The sequence below is a fragment of the Myiozetetes cayanensis genome, unplaced genomic scaffold, assembly GCF_022539395.1.
Source record: "Myiozetetes cayanensis isolate MyiCay16 unplaced genomic scaffold, myiCay2020 scf2-11, whole genome shotgun sequence".
Taxonomy (NCBI): domain Eukaryota; kingdom Metazoa; phylum Chordata; class Aves; order Passeriformes; family Tyrannidae; genus Myiozetetes; species Myiozetetes cayanensis.
The window spans coordinates 4,392,465-4,409,141 of record NW_026087411.1 but is presented as its reverse complement, the minus strand read 5'-3'; the positions used below and the strand labels follow the sequence as shown (position 1 = coordinate 4,409,141).

General features: G+C 48.6%; 1 protein-coding gene across 3 annotated transcripts in view; it reads left to right on the top strand.

Moving 5' to 3' along the window:
- The window catches only part of SLC8A1 (solute carrier family 8 member A1), a 114,659-nt gene that overhangs the window by 79,541 nt on the left and 18,441 nt on the right, over positions 1 to 16,677 (top strand). The window contains exons 2-6 of one of the 3 annotated variants that reach the window (XM_050316963.1): positions 8,654 to 8,757; positions 10,887 to 10,907; positions 11,723 to 11,740; positions 13,393 to 13,523; positions 14,364 to 14,463. In XM_050316963.1, the coding sequence (XP_050172920.1) occupies positions 8,654 to 8,757; positions 10,887 to 10,907; positions 11,723 to 11,740; positions 13,393 to 13,523; positions 14,364 to 14,463 (374 nt within the window). Of the gene's footprint in view, positions 1 to 8,202; positions 8,310 to 8,653; positions 8,758 to 10,886; positions 10,908 to 11,722; positions 11,741 to 13,392; positions 13,524 to 14,363; positions 14,464 to 16,677 lie in introns of all 3 variants that reach the window. The other 2 variants (XM_050316965.1, XM_050316964.1) reach the window with 2 other exon arrangements.

Sequence of the window (16,677 nt, the reverse complement as noted above, 5' to 3'; positions counted from 1 at the left end):
AAATATTGGACCAGCCAGGTCAGTCAGGAAAAAATCCCAGAAAGGCAGAATGGGGGGAAGTGTCAGATTTTGGTTCTTGACCCTGTAGGCTTAGAAGCGGGATTTGCAGGGTTTTATACTGAGCAAGGATGTTAGGCTGGGCTGAGCCCTGGGCAGTCAATCCTTTGCTTGCAGCACAGGATGAACTTTTCAGGACTAATGCAGTTTTTAGCTGGCATGGGCAGGGCTGTGAAAAGCCAGGGGAGAAGTTATTTATGCTCTGTCAGCTTTCCCAGGTACCTTAAGTAATTGCTGCTGGGGGCGTTTTTGATCAAACTCACATCAAATGTGTTTTCCTTTCTAGTCATCACTTGTATTGCACTGTTTGTGCAAGTTGTCCTTGGAGCTCCAGATACTGATCTAGATGGATCTCTCCTGTTTGATCCCCCAATGATACTGCCTCCACCAGGCACTCAGGTAGCTTTCAGGACTCTGGATCACCCTCACTAGACATGCATGGCAATGAGATTGGGAAAAAGCAGGAAAACAGTTTAGTCCTGTGTTACCACATTCGGAGCCATGGACGGGAAGGCCACAGCTCCAGCTGTCCTGGGACAAGGAAACACATTTAAGCATCACCAAAGGCTCAGGCACTAGTTTAGGGCAGATCAAGAGAGTGCCATTCATCTTCACCTAGCTGGCCTCTTGCAGGATGTGACATTGGCAGATGAATGAAGAAGTGCATTAGTCAGAGCATGAAATTCACAGTCAATTCAGAGCAAACATTGATGATCCACCAGAAAAAACATTTCTGATCTGACAAATACTTCTCAATATAGTCTTCCTAAGAGGAGAGTCAAGCAGCATTCAGCCTAGTATGTGAAATCATCTTACCTGGCAATCGCCACTCCTGAAAAGTATTTTCTGAGACACTGAGCATCAGCTGTGCCTGTCATCTCCCAGCTATTCAAGCAGCAACAGCTCTCAGTCTTCCTGTCTCTGCAGACTACCTCTCACACTGTGTATTTCTGCAAGGCCAGGGAAGAGCAGGCTGGATCTTTTTCCGGGATTTTCCTGGTAGTGATGCTCTGGAGCAGGCCGTTGTTATGTATCTGAGCCGTATGTCGTCATTTAAACTCAGCGTATCCTGAGGCCAGAGGAGCAGTTGATTTGTGCAGACATGGAAATGACAACACAGCCCTGTGGTCTTAGAAAGACTGATTCAGGAAACCTTGGGGAAAGAGGTGGAGGACGTCCAAGAAAATAAGAGTAACCAGATGAATTTTGGCTCCTGAGGTAGAGGGAAAATAGAGGGACCATTTCCCCCTCCCCTTGTTTTCAGTGTCCAGACTGGTTGTGCTCGATCACATTTTTGGGAGGCATTGGACTGTGCAGCCTCATGCAGACCTGGACTGCTGGACCAGCAAACCAAGCTGCCACATCAGATCAGATCACATCCACACTTCCCAAAGCATGCGTCACGCTTCGTTTCAGGCAGGTTTTCCTTCTCCCTGCCTGTCATGTTTGCAGCGTGCTGCAGGCAAAATTTTCATTAAGTACAGACATTTCATGTCAGCAAGGCTGGATTCAGCAAAGGATCCTGCATGGGTGACTCACTGGACATCTTACAAAGATGGGAACTCATCAGCAGGGACAGGAAACCCTAATGAACCCTCTCCTCTGTCAGAGACCACTGGATAATAGTTAAAATAATGTGTTATGCAAGGTCATTCGCATAATCTGGCCCATTTTTGCACCTCTTCTGTCCCTCAGGAAGGTTTGTCCCTGCGTTGACTGAGCAGGCATTTTGTTGCCCTGTCCTTTGTTCCCCACCACGCACACATCCCTTGTGGCTGCGACTAATGCCTACACCAGAGACTTGGGTGTCACTCTGCCTGTGAGGCTGCCACCTCCTCACCATAAGGTGCAGTTTGGTAGAAGAAAAGCCCTATCAGCTCCTTTTCCAACCCAGCAAAAAGACAACTTCCTTCCTCTAGTAGCTGTCAGAAATTCGAGCAGTGAAGCTGCTAAGTGCACAGAAGCACTCCCTGGTGCCTCAGTCAGCAGAGCTGTGGGCTGCAGAGACAGACATGGGAGCAGCGAAGTCTCTTTGCATCTGTAACAGCATGGATGGAGCCTTGAGCCCCTGTAGCCTCTGGAGAGGTTCACAGAGCAGATAAGGACATCCAGGAGGAGAGCAGAGCGTAGCAAAGATGGGGATGGCAAGAGGAATAGTTGCCTTGCTCTTGGTAGTTGGCTCCAACCATGCCCCAGGGTCTGGTCCAGGCTCCTCACTGTGACCATAGCCCATTTACATGACCCTGGCTGGCTGTGGTGGTGCCCAGCTCTGGTGATGATGATTTGGGACCTTTCTTCCCCATGGTGCCTGGTGCCCTACAGCAGGCCACTTGCTCCTCTTTACAGGCACTGTCCAGTGCCCAGTGATCACCTGAGTTGTGTGAGGCAGGGAGGTTCCCAAGCCACATGCCCATCTCTCATGGCAAGCTTTAACTTCAGCTAATTAAGTGACTGGCTGACAAGCAGATGTATGAGAAATCAGTGTGGCAGGTTTCTGTGGGAACCTGAAAGTGAGTGCTAGAACAGGCAGCACTGATGGATGTGGCTTTGAAATGTCACCTCTAGAACATGTACCCCTCATGGCTTTTCTCCCTCCAAAATTGAATGTTCTCTGTGTGGGAAATGTTTGTCTGTTGGGACATCAGGACTGGCAGCAGCAGGATCACGCTCCTGACTGCCTAGCCTGGATGTTATAACTATGAATCTGCAGTTGAAAGTCCTCCAAGCTATTCATGCAGTTCTCCTGGGTGAGCAGTGGAAGCTGGATGGGTGACAAGCTGCGTAAGTGCACTGTTCTCTCTATTGATTCAGGAATAAGTATCTGTCCAGGCAGCAACAGCATGCCATGTTCTCATGGGCAAGCTCATTACTGACTGCTATAACAGCTGATTAGTTGTGTGTTTAGAGATTGTCATTTTCCTGGCCCACTGGAGGCACCGTTACTATGTGCAGTTCTTTGCTATTCCAGCTCCAGCTCGTGGGTGGTCTGGGCACAATGATGATTTATTAGCTGCGAGAATTCTGATCTAGGTGCACAGCAGAGTTGAATTGGGCAAGATCTCTGGATTGGAAGGCCTCTGGGTTAGAAGGTTTATGGTCCAACTTGTTCTCACAGGGCCAACCTCAAAGCTAAAGCAAGTGCCTTCCCCAGCTGGCATTTTGCTCTAAGCATTAGCTCTCTTCTTTGCCCTACCTTTGCCGTCGCACAAAGCCAGTTTGCTTCCCCGTGACTGGAGACTTGCAACCCTGTCCTGCTAGTGCTGTGTCATTTGCAGGCAGACATCTGGGCACTCTCTCTTGCCCTTTCCAGAGATGTGCCCAGAAAATGGCAGGTGGGCTGCCATGCTTATGACAAGTGCACATCACTTCGTTTGCTGTCCATGACACTGAGCTGGCATTAGCAGTCACATTACTCTCCCTGGCACATGGGATACTGCAAATGCCAAAAGCTTACAGAAGCTCAAAGGGCAATGTGAGAAATGTGCAGAGCAAAGCTAAGTACACAGAAACCTGGTCTGGCTAGGAAATCCCTGAGGCACAAATATCTGGGACTGGGAGAGGATCAGTTGGAAATAATGTCTATGTGCCTGTCCTCCTATTCCAAGGTGCTTTTGGCAGTTATCACAAGAAAAGGCTCTGCTGGATGATCATTGCATCTGATGGGGCATATCAGCTCTTCTTTGGTGCCCCATCAACAGCCAAAAGGGCTTTTCCATGGGCTGTTGTAACTAAGGGTTGTGTGAGAACGTTCTGACAAAAGATCTTTACAGTTTGAATGAAATATCGTGGTTTGAAATGAGTCCTGATGGACAGCATTGGACTTGGAGTGAGGGCAGAGCTTTGAATGCCCAAGTTACCAGCTTTCTCTTGTTGCTGCTGGGTGTCTGGAAGAGGAGAAGAGCTGGAGCTGCAATTCTGCAAGACGTGTTTTATTCTTTGATTTTCAGTACACGGAAATGAGATGAAACTCATTCCCTCAGCAATTGCTTTGACTACAGACTCAGGGAAGTGCAGTTTCTGGTACAGAAGTGCAGACAGTGGGATGGGCCCTCAGTCTTCATGCCAGAGCAGGGTTCTTTAGCTCAGGGGAAACCGACTAGCAGCAGCTGTGTGTTGCTGAAAACTTGCCCCATGGTATCACTGGGGGTCCCTGCAGGAGGCAGGGAGGAAGGGATAGGGAGGTGTGTCAAGGCTGGTGGTTTAGACCAACACAGGACCTCTATCCCCATGCATCCAAAATGTGTCGGAGAGATTCTCCAGAAACTGCTTTTTCCCACGGGCAGTGTGATTGAGGGTCAAAACAGGAAGAAAAAAATCCATCTTTTTCAAGGGCTGTGGTCTTGCACAGTCATGGGATCTTGAGTGTTTGGCTCCTGGAGACATTAAATTATGGCACACACACCACTGTCAGTCCCAAATCAAAGTTGATTCTAGACCTCTGTCTAGAAGGGACGTCTTGGAAACATCATCTAGATTGACCACAGATTGTCACAAGGAGAAGAAAATGTTTAATGGCTTAGAGGCTGCTTTAATCTTCTGATTTTTCCCTCTGTCTCGTGGATTTGGGGCTTCTGGTTCCTGGCCCTGCAGTGACTGAGCACTGGGGGTTCCAGGTCATAATCATTGTCCCTTTGGTTTTCTGTTGTACAAGCACTATCACAGTTTGTGCTGGCCTCTGGGCCACAGGTCAGAGAGAGATTTTAAATCCAAATTTCAGTATGTGCTTGCGCTGTCAGGACTTTGGGTCTCTTCAGCCTGCTGTCTAGCTGGTAAAGCCCAGTGGCAGCTCAGCAGAGCTCAGTGCTGCAGTCAGTCCACATTGCTCTGTGAACCTTAGCCAAGCTGTACTGGCTCTGCCAGCCACCCACCTCTGTCTCATTCCCACCATGTCTTGTAATGCAAGAAAACAGCCTTGCACGGCAACACGTACCTCTGAAAAAGAGGACTGCAGGCAGCAGGCTGATACAGCCACACCCTGAACGCAGCAGGAGCACAGGGCTAGGTGAGGGCACTGGGAACACAGGCTGAATTCCACAGACTCACAGACAGCCCCATGGTAGCTTGTTCCTGCTCACATCCTCACAGCCACCTCTCTACAGCAGATCTCTGCCTGGCAGAGGAGTGAGAAGCAGAGACCATATTGAAGGGTCCAGGAAGAGCAGGGTGACAGGAGTGCACAGCCTAGATTACTGTAGAAAGCAGTCCTTGCTTTGAGGCAGGATAAATCGTGCGGTTGCCTGATCCTCCTCCTCCTCCACTGATCAAACACTGCCACATGGCCACATGCGTGCAGGACCCTGCAGAGGGGCTTTGTAGCAGGCAAAAGGCAGCATGATGCAGATCAGGCATGCTCTAAGAATAGCCTGTGTTATTTTCATATACTTGCTGTTTCTCAAACACCATTAGGAGGTAATCCTTTTCTCCGGGATTGCAGTCTCATCCCAGGGACAGGGACAAATTTGCCTCAGCAATTCTTGCTGATTGGAGATTCATACAGAGAGCGGACTTGGCATTTGTTCTCCCTACCCTTTTTCCTAACAGCCTTCTACAGCAGAAACAGCAGCAGTGCTCATCTACCTAACAAGGAGCACTTGTTCACGCCCTAGAATGATCACTTGGAAAACTGCATAATAACACCACCTCCTGGCAGTGGCACTTTATGCCCCATTATTCTGCATTATTCAAAGAAGTCCTATTGGTGTTGGGTCTAAATATCAGAACAATCCTTCTTAACTGGCACCCAGGTTTCTTTTCGTGAGAGAGAGAATTATTTTGTGAAGCTTTGAGGAATGGCACACACAGCAAGCCAGAGCACACCCACAGGCAGTTTACATCTTGATACCTCTGCTGTCCTCAGAATTCAAGAAGGCATCCCTTTTAATTAACTTCCCTGAATAAAGTTATTTTTTCATACATGAGGGCAGGATGAAGTGTACATTTTAATAGGAGTTGTCAGGGAAATTATTGATTTTGTTAGTAATGTTTCTGAAATTGTGCCATTCCGATAATTCTGCCAGATTCTCCTTGAAAGCTTAGCTGAGAGCATTTTTATATCCTTCATTAGTTTTTTAATACACGATAATTTCCCCTAACTCATCAGCACAGAGTAAGATCAGCTGCGTGCTTGGTAACCATTTTTCCTATGTACAAACCTATTGCAGCAATAATTACAAACTGGACAAATTATTACAGATATTCATTATAAAATACAATTACACTGAGCAGTGCTGCATTGTTACACTTCTCACAGCCATCACTTGCTCTTGAGTAAATGGTTTCATTATGAGCATGAAGGGCAAACTTAATACACTCCTGACTCACAGCAAACAGCACAAGAAATCATCCTGGCTGTTCCTCCGAGTGCTTGCAGTGTTTACCCTGAATGAGTAGAAAATGTTGACTCTGGTGCCAAATACTTGTCAGCTTAACAGAGGGACTCTGGGTGGCCAGTGCAGATGTGCAAGGAGGGGAGAAAGCCAGAAATTACAGCAGCGTGGCCTGAATTTCACTCCCCTAGAGCGTGGCTTTCTTCCATGTTTATGGGTTTTCAGTGCTGGGACCCGCCAGTAACCTCCTTGATCATATATTAGAGCAGCCTTGGGGCTGCTTCGGTTTGTGCTGGCTGCTCGTGGAAAGTGCTGAGGAGCCAGGGATGGGACAAGAAACATTTCTTCGAAGGACAAGACAGACAAGGTTGGGCAGGGAGAGAGTAACTGGGAAGCTTCTTTAAGAGCATTCACAGGAGAGCAATGCTGTCAAGTGTTGGGGGAAAGCAAACCCAGTCAGAAGGTTGGCAGCAAGCACAGGGCTACAGTCAGTCACTGCACTGGCTTTTTAGTGTTGTTATTTCTTGTCTGGGACAAGGTCAGAGCCAGGAGGAGGTCCTGTCCCATCAGCAATGCCATGAGTGCATGACAGTGAGCAGAGCGTTCCAGGGCGGAGCAGAGGCTGTTGGATTTCTGTCTCGTATGTTGTCTTTGCAAGGACTTTGCACTGTAGGAAGGATCACAATAGCACAGCGCCCCCCACACCACACCCCTTGTACCCCAGGTTTGGGCACCTTCTGGCAAGCAGCTTTCAGCTGGATGTTTCTGGAATGCTTATGTAAGTCCCTGAAAAGAGCTGAAGAACTTCTTCTGTGCTAATTTTTTTTACCCTTGGTAAAGCAATTTTCACTGTACTGGGTGCTCAAGGAGCAAACCTCTCTGTGGGTGGCCACAGCCTCCTGCAAGGCTTTCATCTTCTGTGGTGTGTGCTTGTGGCTGTGCTCTAGGCAAGGACTGTCCTTTGGACCTGTCCTGATGATGCTGCAGGGGCAAATTCAGCAACTCTGGGTCATAGGAGAGAGAATTGCTGCTCAACTCTCGAACGGGAGAAAATTAAACCTTGAAGGCTTGGGAAAGGATGTGCTGCTTGTGAAGCAAAATTTTAAAAGTAAAATCTCACCATCAGAGAAGCTTTTCATCACCCTGCTCTAACCAGAAAGACCATTTTTCCTTTACATTCTCTTCACAGAAAAAGTGGTACTCCAACATCTCTTTCAAGCTTGTAAATTAGAGCCTCCAAAGTCCAAACTGAGCAACTGAACATGATGTTGTGCATGGATCTGCTGTGCCTGGTGAGACAGAGTCTCTTCCATGCACAAGCTTGAGTAGTGCATCATGCTTTCAGGGGCTTGGTCTGTGCTTGTTCCTAGTTCTCATGCCCATGCAATGTGTGCAAGCTATCAAGGGGCTGTCCTATACCCTAGGTTTTTGGAAAGGGACGTGTCATGCTGCCCCCATGCCAAGGCACTTCTCTGGGAAGTTGGCCCAGCTGTGTTGGCCTATGGCCCTGCCAGGGGGGATGGCACCCTGCAAGATGCTGGTGCTCTGACCCTGTGGTCTGTGCGCATCCTGAGGCAAGCTTGGCCCATTGGCTCCTGCCTTTGCTTTTGGCTGTGCTGTCCCTCCAGCCTGTGCTACCAAAACCACTGTTTTCTGTTTGCAGCCCCCTTCTCCTGCTGTTTCCATCCCCCTCTTCCTCCTCTTCTACCTTTTCTTTCTCTTCCTCCCCTTCTACCTTTTCTTCCTCTTCCTCTCCCTGTTTCCCCTCCTCCCTTTTCCCCCTTACTCTTGAATCTCTATTTCTTCTTCTCTGTTGCAGCAAAACGATATCAATCAAGGTGATAGATGATGAGGAGTATGAGAAAAACAAGACCTTCTACCTAGAGATCGGGGAGCCCCGGCTGGTGGAGATGAGTGAGAAGAAAGGTGGGGGACGTGCTCCGGGGCTGAGCCCAGCCTGTGTGTCCCTGTCTGGCTCACTCATGTCTGGCACCTGCAACACCGAGCTCACATCCCCAGAGCCTATGGAAAAGGGCAGGAGCAAGACCACTTCCCATTCCCTCTGAACGCAGCCTTTCCCCAGCTCACCAAGGTACAACCTTGGCCAGGTGGTGGGGGTGCTCCTGCCCTTCCCCATATGCCCCAGGAGGGATGTGCAGCCGCTTTCCCCCACCCAACCATCTCTGTCACCACAGCACCCGGGTGGACATGAACTGCATGTGTGTGTGCAATGCCAATCATCTGTTTGCCTTTGTCTTGTGTTCCCACAGGAAATTCATTACCCTTAGAGTACTTGACCGTGAGGAGTATGAGAAAGAGTGCAGTTTCTTCCTTGTGCTTGGGGAACCGGTGTGGCTACGACGAGGAGTGAAAGGTGTGAGAGTAAAACCAGACCAGCTCTTGAGACGCTGCCGTCCGCTTTCTCTGTGTCTTCCTACTCTCACACTCCTTTCTCCTCGCACTTTGGCTCCTGGCCATTTTTGCCCTCCCTCCTTCGAATCTTGGCCGCTGCACCTTTTTGCTCTGTTTTCTTTCCTCTGTCATTTTGAGAGGATTCTGCCTCACTCACCAGGGCCCCCAGGGAGCAAGGCGTCCTCCCAGGATGGCCCCGGGGCACCTGGGCAGGGGACAACGAGCATCGACAGCCCCCAGAGATGTTTTGAGAGTGACTGCCCTGCCACATTGCAGCTACACCTTCATTTAATCACGTAGAACGTTCAGTCTTGACAAGTAAAAAGGCAACGCTGCATCATTTTTATCAGAAGATAAAACAGCTTTCGCTTGAAATAAAATGCATGGCCAGAGTAGTAATTTTAGCCTTTTTATGCTGGCACTAGCATCTGAAAATAGCTGAAAATCACAGCACAAGCAGGTAGTACCATGAGATGCAATCAGTTTAGGTAAATCAGGTTATACTCAAATGAAGTTTCATGGCTCTGCATTGGATAATAGCTTCTCACAGGAATAATAAAAACAATTTCCTCTTTCATCACATTTCTGAACCAACTGCAAAACTTCCCAAAAAGGCAGAGTTCACCTATTTTCTCATGTGTTTTTTCTGCTAGAAAATAGGGTGAAAATTAATGGCAACAGCTAGTTCTGCACACTATTCATGGCTAAGCAAGAAGCAGTTTTAGAGTCACTTAAGATATGGACTATTATTAAAGCCTTTGTAGAAAATTGTCAGCCTCATTTGCTCTGTCTGCCTTGGAGCCGCTTTCTAGTTTCTGAGACATCATCATTCCCTTCAGCAGGCATGGGGCTGTAATATATTATTTGACCAGGACAGAGAGGGCCCCCAGTGGTCCCCACACTGAGAAGGGACTTGCCACGTTCCTCCTCAGCTCAGGGGCTGTCTAGGTCAGCTGCGTCATCCCCACCATCAGCTTTCCTGCTGGTTTATGTGACCAGCTGGGTCAAAGCAAAAGCTGGGCTAAAAAAATCAGACACACTGGCATGACTCAGGCACTGCAGGTGGAGTCTGTATCACTAAATGGTGCTGGTGGCATCTATGGAGCATAGAGAATGTTGCCAAGATAAATTCACACATGGACAGCTCAACTCAGCAGCTCCAGAGTTGCCCAGCTTCACAAGGGCTCAGCCTTGCAAGTCCAGCAAGGGCTAACATGCTTTCCAGGACCAAGTTTGAAAATTGTGGTACCAACTCTATAGATCCCAGCTGAAAGTGTTAGCTAAAAATAAAAGGAAAAGGAAATAAAGTTTCTTGTTTTCCTGTTCACACAGATAACTAAGGAAAACTGAGAGAAGCTGAGCTTTGCAAACTCACTAGCTGGAAGACAAGTCAGAATTTTAAGGGATGCTATTTGCTGCTTTGGCCATGCAATCTTTTTGCACTTGGTTTTGTACAAGAAGCAGCAATGCAAGGTGACAAGGGCCATCTGGAGACAAGGGCATCTCTGAAATGTCACCCCTGGGCCACAGAGCTTTGTTGGGGTCTGCATCTCAGGGGCACGAGACCAACCGGGGCACTAAGCAAGAGGCTTTTTCTTTTTGGAGACCTAAAACGTTGAGCAACGAGATCTTTGAGCCAAGCCTTGCCACAGACTTTTCTTCCCTCATTTCATGTGACAAAAGTACAATTGTGTGCTGGAGCTGTTGCTCCCCATTAGGCAGCTGGAGGAGGTCAAAGCCAGTAGCTGCTGCACATGGGACGTCTTGTGTCCTCCCTTGGGGCAGAACCCCTCCGAGACCAATGGAAGATCTTGCACATAAAATTCAAAGGGGGAAAATTAATTTTTGGAGTATGTCCTTTAATCCCACGTCCACCCCATGTTTGCAATGGTTTTTATTTTAAATCCACAATCCCATGAAACTTTCTGTTCCTTTATTTTTAGTACCTTTGTCTTAACACTAATGGTATCCTGCAGCTTTACAGATCTGAAATCTCTGCCCTGGGATCTGGTGTCTTTCTGTGGATATCCCTTTTGATTTCATTATTCATTTACTTTTCTTCTTCTGTGTTTGTCTCTGTCTCCTTCACAGCCCTGTTGTTGAATGAGCTTGGTAAGCGCACATTCATTTTTCCTTTCCATTTTTCCAGTTTGCGTATTTTCAGAAGACAGTTGATTTTGCTTGAATTTTTTTCTTTGCTCTCAGCATTCTCTTTTAGGGTAATGAGCACTATTTAAGTGAACTCAGGTATCTAATGCCCCATTTCTCCTTAGAGTAGAGCCCCAAAGTCACCAATATTAACGAGTGGTAATCTGCAGTGGCAAGGAGCATTTTTTAGGGGTAGTTCAGTTACAGCCATAGTATACCTGCCAACATGCCATGATACAGGCTTGTGGCATCCAAATTAACCCACCCCACCCCCCTCTAACACTGGTGTGGCAGAAACAGGATTTCTTGGAGACTTAGGGATGTTTGTGGCTGGACAGGAAACTTGGCCAGTCCTTTTGGAAGAGACAGCGCAAACTTTGCCTCCTGTCTTGGGAAGATTTAGAGCCTACCCAGCCTTTGTGTTTCCTTGCTGGCCATTTCCAGGATAGGACAGCTGGGGAGGGAAGCAAAGCCATCCTCTTTCCCCAAAGCACCCATGGCACCAGGGCAGACTCACACTGGTTTTACCCCCTCCACAGCATATATTGGATACCAGGGGGTGGCAGATTGCAGATGTGGGTTGAAAAGCCTGTGTTCAGATCTCCTCACACTATCCCCAGGGGTTCATGTTGGGAAGCAGCCTCCATGCCCACAGTTCCTGGCCATGGAGCAGGGAAGGACCACCTTGTGGGCTGCAAGGTGTCCGTGTTGCTGTGCAAATGCTAATCCTCATTTATTATCTCTCTCTCTCTCTCTCTCTCGTTTTTGGTTTCATCTAGGTGGCTTCACCATCACAGGTATGGATTTCTACTCTTCCCCTGTCCCCCACTTCCCTTCTCGTAATGGCCATATGCTCACACCACTCTTTCCTCTTGGTTTCCTCTTTGCTTTTGTTCTGTCCTGGAGGGAAACTCTGGAATGGTAAGAAGGCGCTGAGCTGCGGCCCCACTGCCCCAGCCGGTCCCTCTAACACAGCGTCCTCTCACAGAGTGCTCTGCCTGCCACACACACCTAACTCCCACCTTGGGGGAGCAAGGTGGGCTTCTCCACTTGATCCAGTTGTCCCCTCCTTGCTGCCCACACCAGAGGTGTGCACAGGGCTCTGCCCTCCCCAGGCAGCTGCCAGGGTGCACAAGCACTGTGGGAAGGGCAGGACCCCATGGCTGTTTTAGCCCCTGCCCTTCCCACCAGCAAGACCCAGCAGCAGGGCTTGTTCCTCTGTTATTAGCCAGCCAAGCATCTGTCATTCAGCCAACCACTGCAGGACGAGAAGATCCTGGGTCCCACACATTGCAGAGCGGCCCCTCAGTAGCCCTCAAAACAATAATTCAGACTTAGGAGGCTTTGGCAGTGAGGTGGGTCCCTTTGACCAGCAGGAAGAGAAGGGCTTTCCTGCAACTCATTGCTGTCTGTGCAGATGAGGGGCAGCCAGCAAGGGAGCAACACTAACCCCGTGTGACATAGAACTAGTTTACTAACTGCACGGTGACAGTTTGCACAGGGTGTGCAGTCCCTCCTGCTGACGTCCTGCTGATCGCTTTGATAGGCAAACCCGTCTTCAGGAAGGTCCAGGCTAGAGATCATCCTCTTTCTTGCACCGTGGTCTCCATCCAAGGTACCTGTAGTGTGACACCTGAGGGTCACGTCAATCCCATGTGGACTGACTGGGGTGTTTGCCTCTGACAGTTTAACTCCAGTCCTTTTTAGCACTGACATTCTTCTGCTTATCCCTCGAGTGGACTGGAAGGGAGTTCAGTGGGGTCTGCACAAGGGACAGTGACGAAGGCCATGAGCTTCAGTCCCCATGCCCCAGAGGTTGCATGGATGCCAGTGGAGGTGCAGACCTGCTTCACTGCTTGTGTAGTCCCTCTGCTGCCTGCTCTCTCAGGGTTTGGGGCCAGGCACTGGCCTCTGGATGACTCCTCACACTTGTATGGCCCAGTACTATTTCCACCAGCCCCACCATCACAGCAGGAGTTGACTGCCAGCTTCCTCTCTGAGGCAAACCCTGCTCAGAAGGAGGCAGAGACAAGATTTCATATGCATCTCAGCCCTGGGGCTGCTGGTAGCTCTCTCTTGTTGTAATAGGCTGATGGAATTGTCCTGACCATACCCCATTGCAGACCTGGAGTGCTGGGAAATGGAGCGGCCTTAGTGATAACCTTTCCGCTTCCCAGAATACCTGTGGAGAGACAGCAGGTACCAGGCAAAAAACTATTCCCCAGCACTAAGGATGAACGGGACTCCTTCTGAGTTCGGATGAGTTGCAGACCTCTTGCTAGCACTTCTCCCTAAAACTATCGTGTCTATTGCTCCATGACCTCCTTCTCCACTGTTCTGTCGCTCATGCTCCCACATGGAGGCTTCCTGACCTCCCCCTCTGACAGGAAGCCAGATCCAGAGAGTGACCAGCTGGGCCTGGTTCACTGATGGGCTCTTTGCTTTGCAGAGGAGAATGAGGAAAAGCAGCCACTGACCAGCAAGGAGGAGGAGGAGCGTCGCATCGCAGAGCTGGGGCGCCCAGTCCTGGGGGAGCACACCAAACTCGAAATCATCATTGAGGAATCCTACGAGTTCAAGGTACTCTCTACATCCTCTGACCCTGTTCTTCTTCCCCTCTGGCTGGGCCTCTCCTTCTGGGTTGGCACAGGATTGCCAAGCACATGCGGATGGTGTTGTGGCAAAGTGAGGCAACGCATGGCACCACAAGGTCTCAGAGCAGGACCAAGGGACACTTTGGGAGGTGACTGAGCCAAGGCATGATGAAAGACTAAGGGTTACTCTAGTGAGATGGCTGTGGGTTAAAATACACTCTGCATCTTCACTGTCCATTTTAGCCCACAGCCATGGTCCTTCAGGGACTTTCTGTCCCACCCACAAACTCTTTGTGGTTGTTATTATTATACAAAAACATCAACCTGGTGAGCCTAAGAGCTGACTGAGCTCCAAAATGCTGCAGGTTGCTTTAAAACATATCCTCGTTCTCACAGTGGTGTGGGTCCTACTTACAGGCAGTCTTGAGTGAGCCACAAGCCTGGGACTCCCAGTGCAGAGGGTTGATACCCTAAATGCAAGTAATGGTTGTGCAGCTCAGCTGCCATGAATGCATGTGCCAGACCAAGAGCTGAAAACTGGCCATTTCATTCTTTTCCACTTTTCTGAAGTATAAAAAAATAACAGACCAGCCTTACCGTGTCTCTGAGATGGTTCAAACTCCCATCATGAGCAGGCTTCAAAAGGTCTTTTTTAGCAGCAGCGAGGGGAGTTGCTGGTTTTGCTGCTGGGGCTCTTGACCTGAGCTTAAAATCTCCTAAGCTTTTTCTATAAATGCATGGCTGTAAGCACTAACGTGAGTGAGTTTTAGCCCAGTATCTCCAGCCTGATAGTCCCTAATTCTCTCCTCTGCATTTCCATCCACAGAACACAGTGGACAAGCTCATTAAGAAGACAAACCTGGCCCTGGTGGTTGGCACAAACAGCTGGAGGGAGCAGTTTATTGAGGCTATTACTGTCAGCGCGGGTGAGTTTGGACCACAGCTCCAGGTGAATTACGATCAACCTTGCTCGCATCTTGGCTTGGCTGCATCAGTAATACAGGCTGTAGAGGAGCAGCAGGAGGCAGAACAGGAAGCAGAGTTATTTACAGTGTCTGCATAAATAAGACAGCTGATTAAACCCTTTTGTAAGAGCACCTTGTCTTATGTGTAGGGAACCTGCTGCATTAAGTGTGTCTGTAGCACCAGACAGAACAACACCCTGGCTGTTACCAGATGGCAGAGGGGAAAATTAAGTTCAGTGGGAGAGATTTGGGAGATGAAGTCAGTGTCGAAATTCAGACAGGCACAGATGATGTTGGTGCTAGGCAGCAGTGGTCCCCATCCCTGGTTCTCCCTGTACCACTGCACTGAGGACAACACAGTACTGAGGGTGCCCAGCTCTGAAGACAGCAACTCTCTGAGAGCCAAAATTTACACTTGACTTCCCCTGCCTTCAGGAACTCCTGCTGCTCCAGCCGCCTGTGGCTGGAGGTTTATGGCTCAGCAGCCCAACAACTGCAGCAACATGTAGTATCTGTGGTTGGGTGTGATCATATATGATCATATCTTCCATATCTTGGAGAATTGTCTTTCCCTCAGAAATGCCCTGCTGTACAGTTCTTGCTAGTGCCAGTGCCAGTGCCGTGTTTACCAGTATGCCCAGTACAGGATAGATTATTGTTCCCACATCTGTGGAAGAGGAAAGAAAGATCTCCTCTAGATGTTGTTTTAACAGACGGATAACTCACTGACTGGATGTTACAACCTCCCAGCCCAGCCTGGGCTGTGTGTGCACACATCAGGGCAAAATCAACCCGTTTAAATTAAATCTCTGGGGAAGGCAATTAAAGCTCATCTAGCTAATTGTGCATTGAAATGCATGGGGGAACACTCACATTTCCTACCTCGAACTCAGCTATACAAGGTAATGTCTGCCCAGCACAGAGTAATTAAAAGTGATGGCCGTCCCATTTAACCTCTGCCTCTGAAAACAAGGACAGGACATTGTGCAGCAGCTATCTCTTCAAATTGCGATCCCTTCAGTTGTAGCATAGTTTTTCTCAGAGCCTCCAGGCAAGAACCTCCCATTATTTTGGATACAGCATGAACATATCATGCAAGACAATCCTTGCTGCAGGTTTTCTAGCTAACATGGCTAAACTAATCTATGCCAGAACCAATTATTTAACTGCATTCCATGTTAAGGCAAAGATAATCACTGATGCTTGGATCCTGTTTCTGTGACACATGTAAAGACTACAGTTATGTGAAATCCCTGTTCCAACCATGACTATATAGTCATTATCAGTGCTAACAGGATGATTAAGAAACATTTAATAAATGGGACATATTCTGGTGGACATTAACTGTCCCTTGCAGTTGGGAGACAGTAGGCTGTCTCTGAGCTCTGGACATACTCAGGCTTTAGCTCCTCAACCTTTCTGCCAGACAAGTTAAAATGCCTTAGACACTGGAAGCTGAGTTTGAGGTTTTTCCCTGCAGTTTACCATGGAGAGCGGGCGAAAGTCCCACATTCCCGCTTCGATGTAACATCCCAGCTGAGAAAAGAAAGATTAAAACCCCATTTCCAAACCAATATGCAACTTACAGCAGTATTTGAAGGGAGGCTGAGCGATGGAACTGCAGGTTTTAAGCCTGTGGAAGGACAGTGCAGGTACAGGCACGACTGTGCCACACCGTTCCGTGCCATTCCACACCATCCACGAGCCTCTCACCCCTAGCTCCTTTAGTGTGCACTCAACAGCTGTAAAGTTTCTTCCACAGCAAAAACATCCTGGGGGTTTGCAAGCCTGTTCCTGAATGCACCCCTGGCTCACCATCCAATCTCACTCCGCATTTCACGTCACCTTCACTGGATCTGGCCAGCTCTTCAAAAGAGAGCTGCTTAACAGAATGATGGACAGATCTGGATGAGTGCTATGACAGTGGCACTCATGTTCATTTTTCAGTCTGTTTCATCATCTCCATAAAGATTTAGGTCCATAACAGCCCTGCTGCCATGCAGCTTGGCAGGGGATTAAAATACCTGCTGCAAAATTACAGCATGAGCACAAGCACAGTGTATCTTGCCAGTGGCAGCCTTTGTGCATCAAGGAAAACCATGGGCCAATGTAGGTTTTCCAGGCTGGAAAACTTCATGACTATACACAGGAATAGGTACTTATATCTGCCAAAAT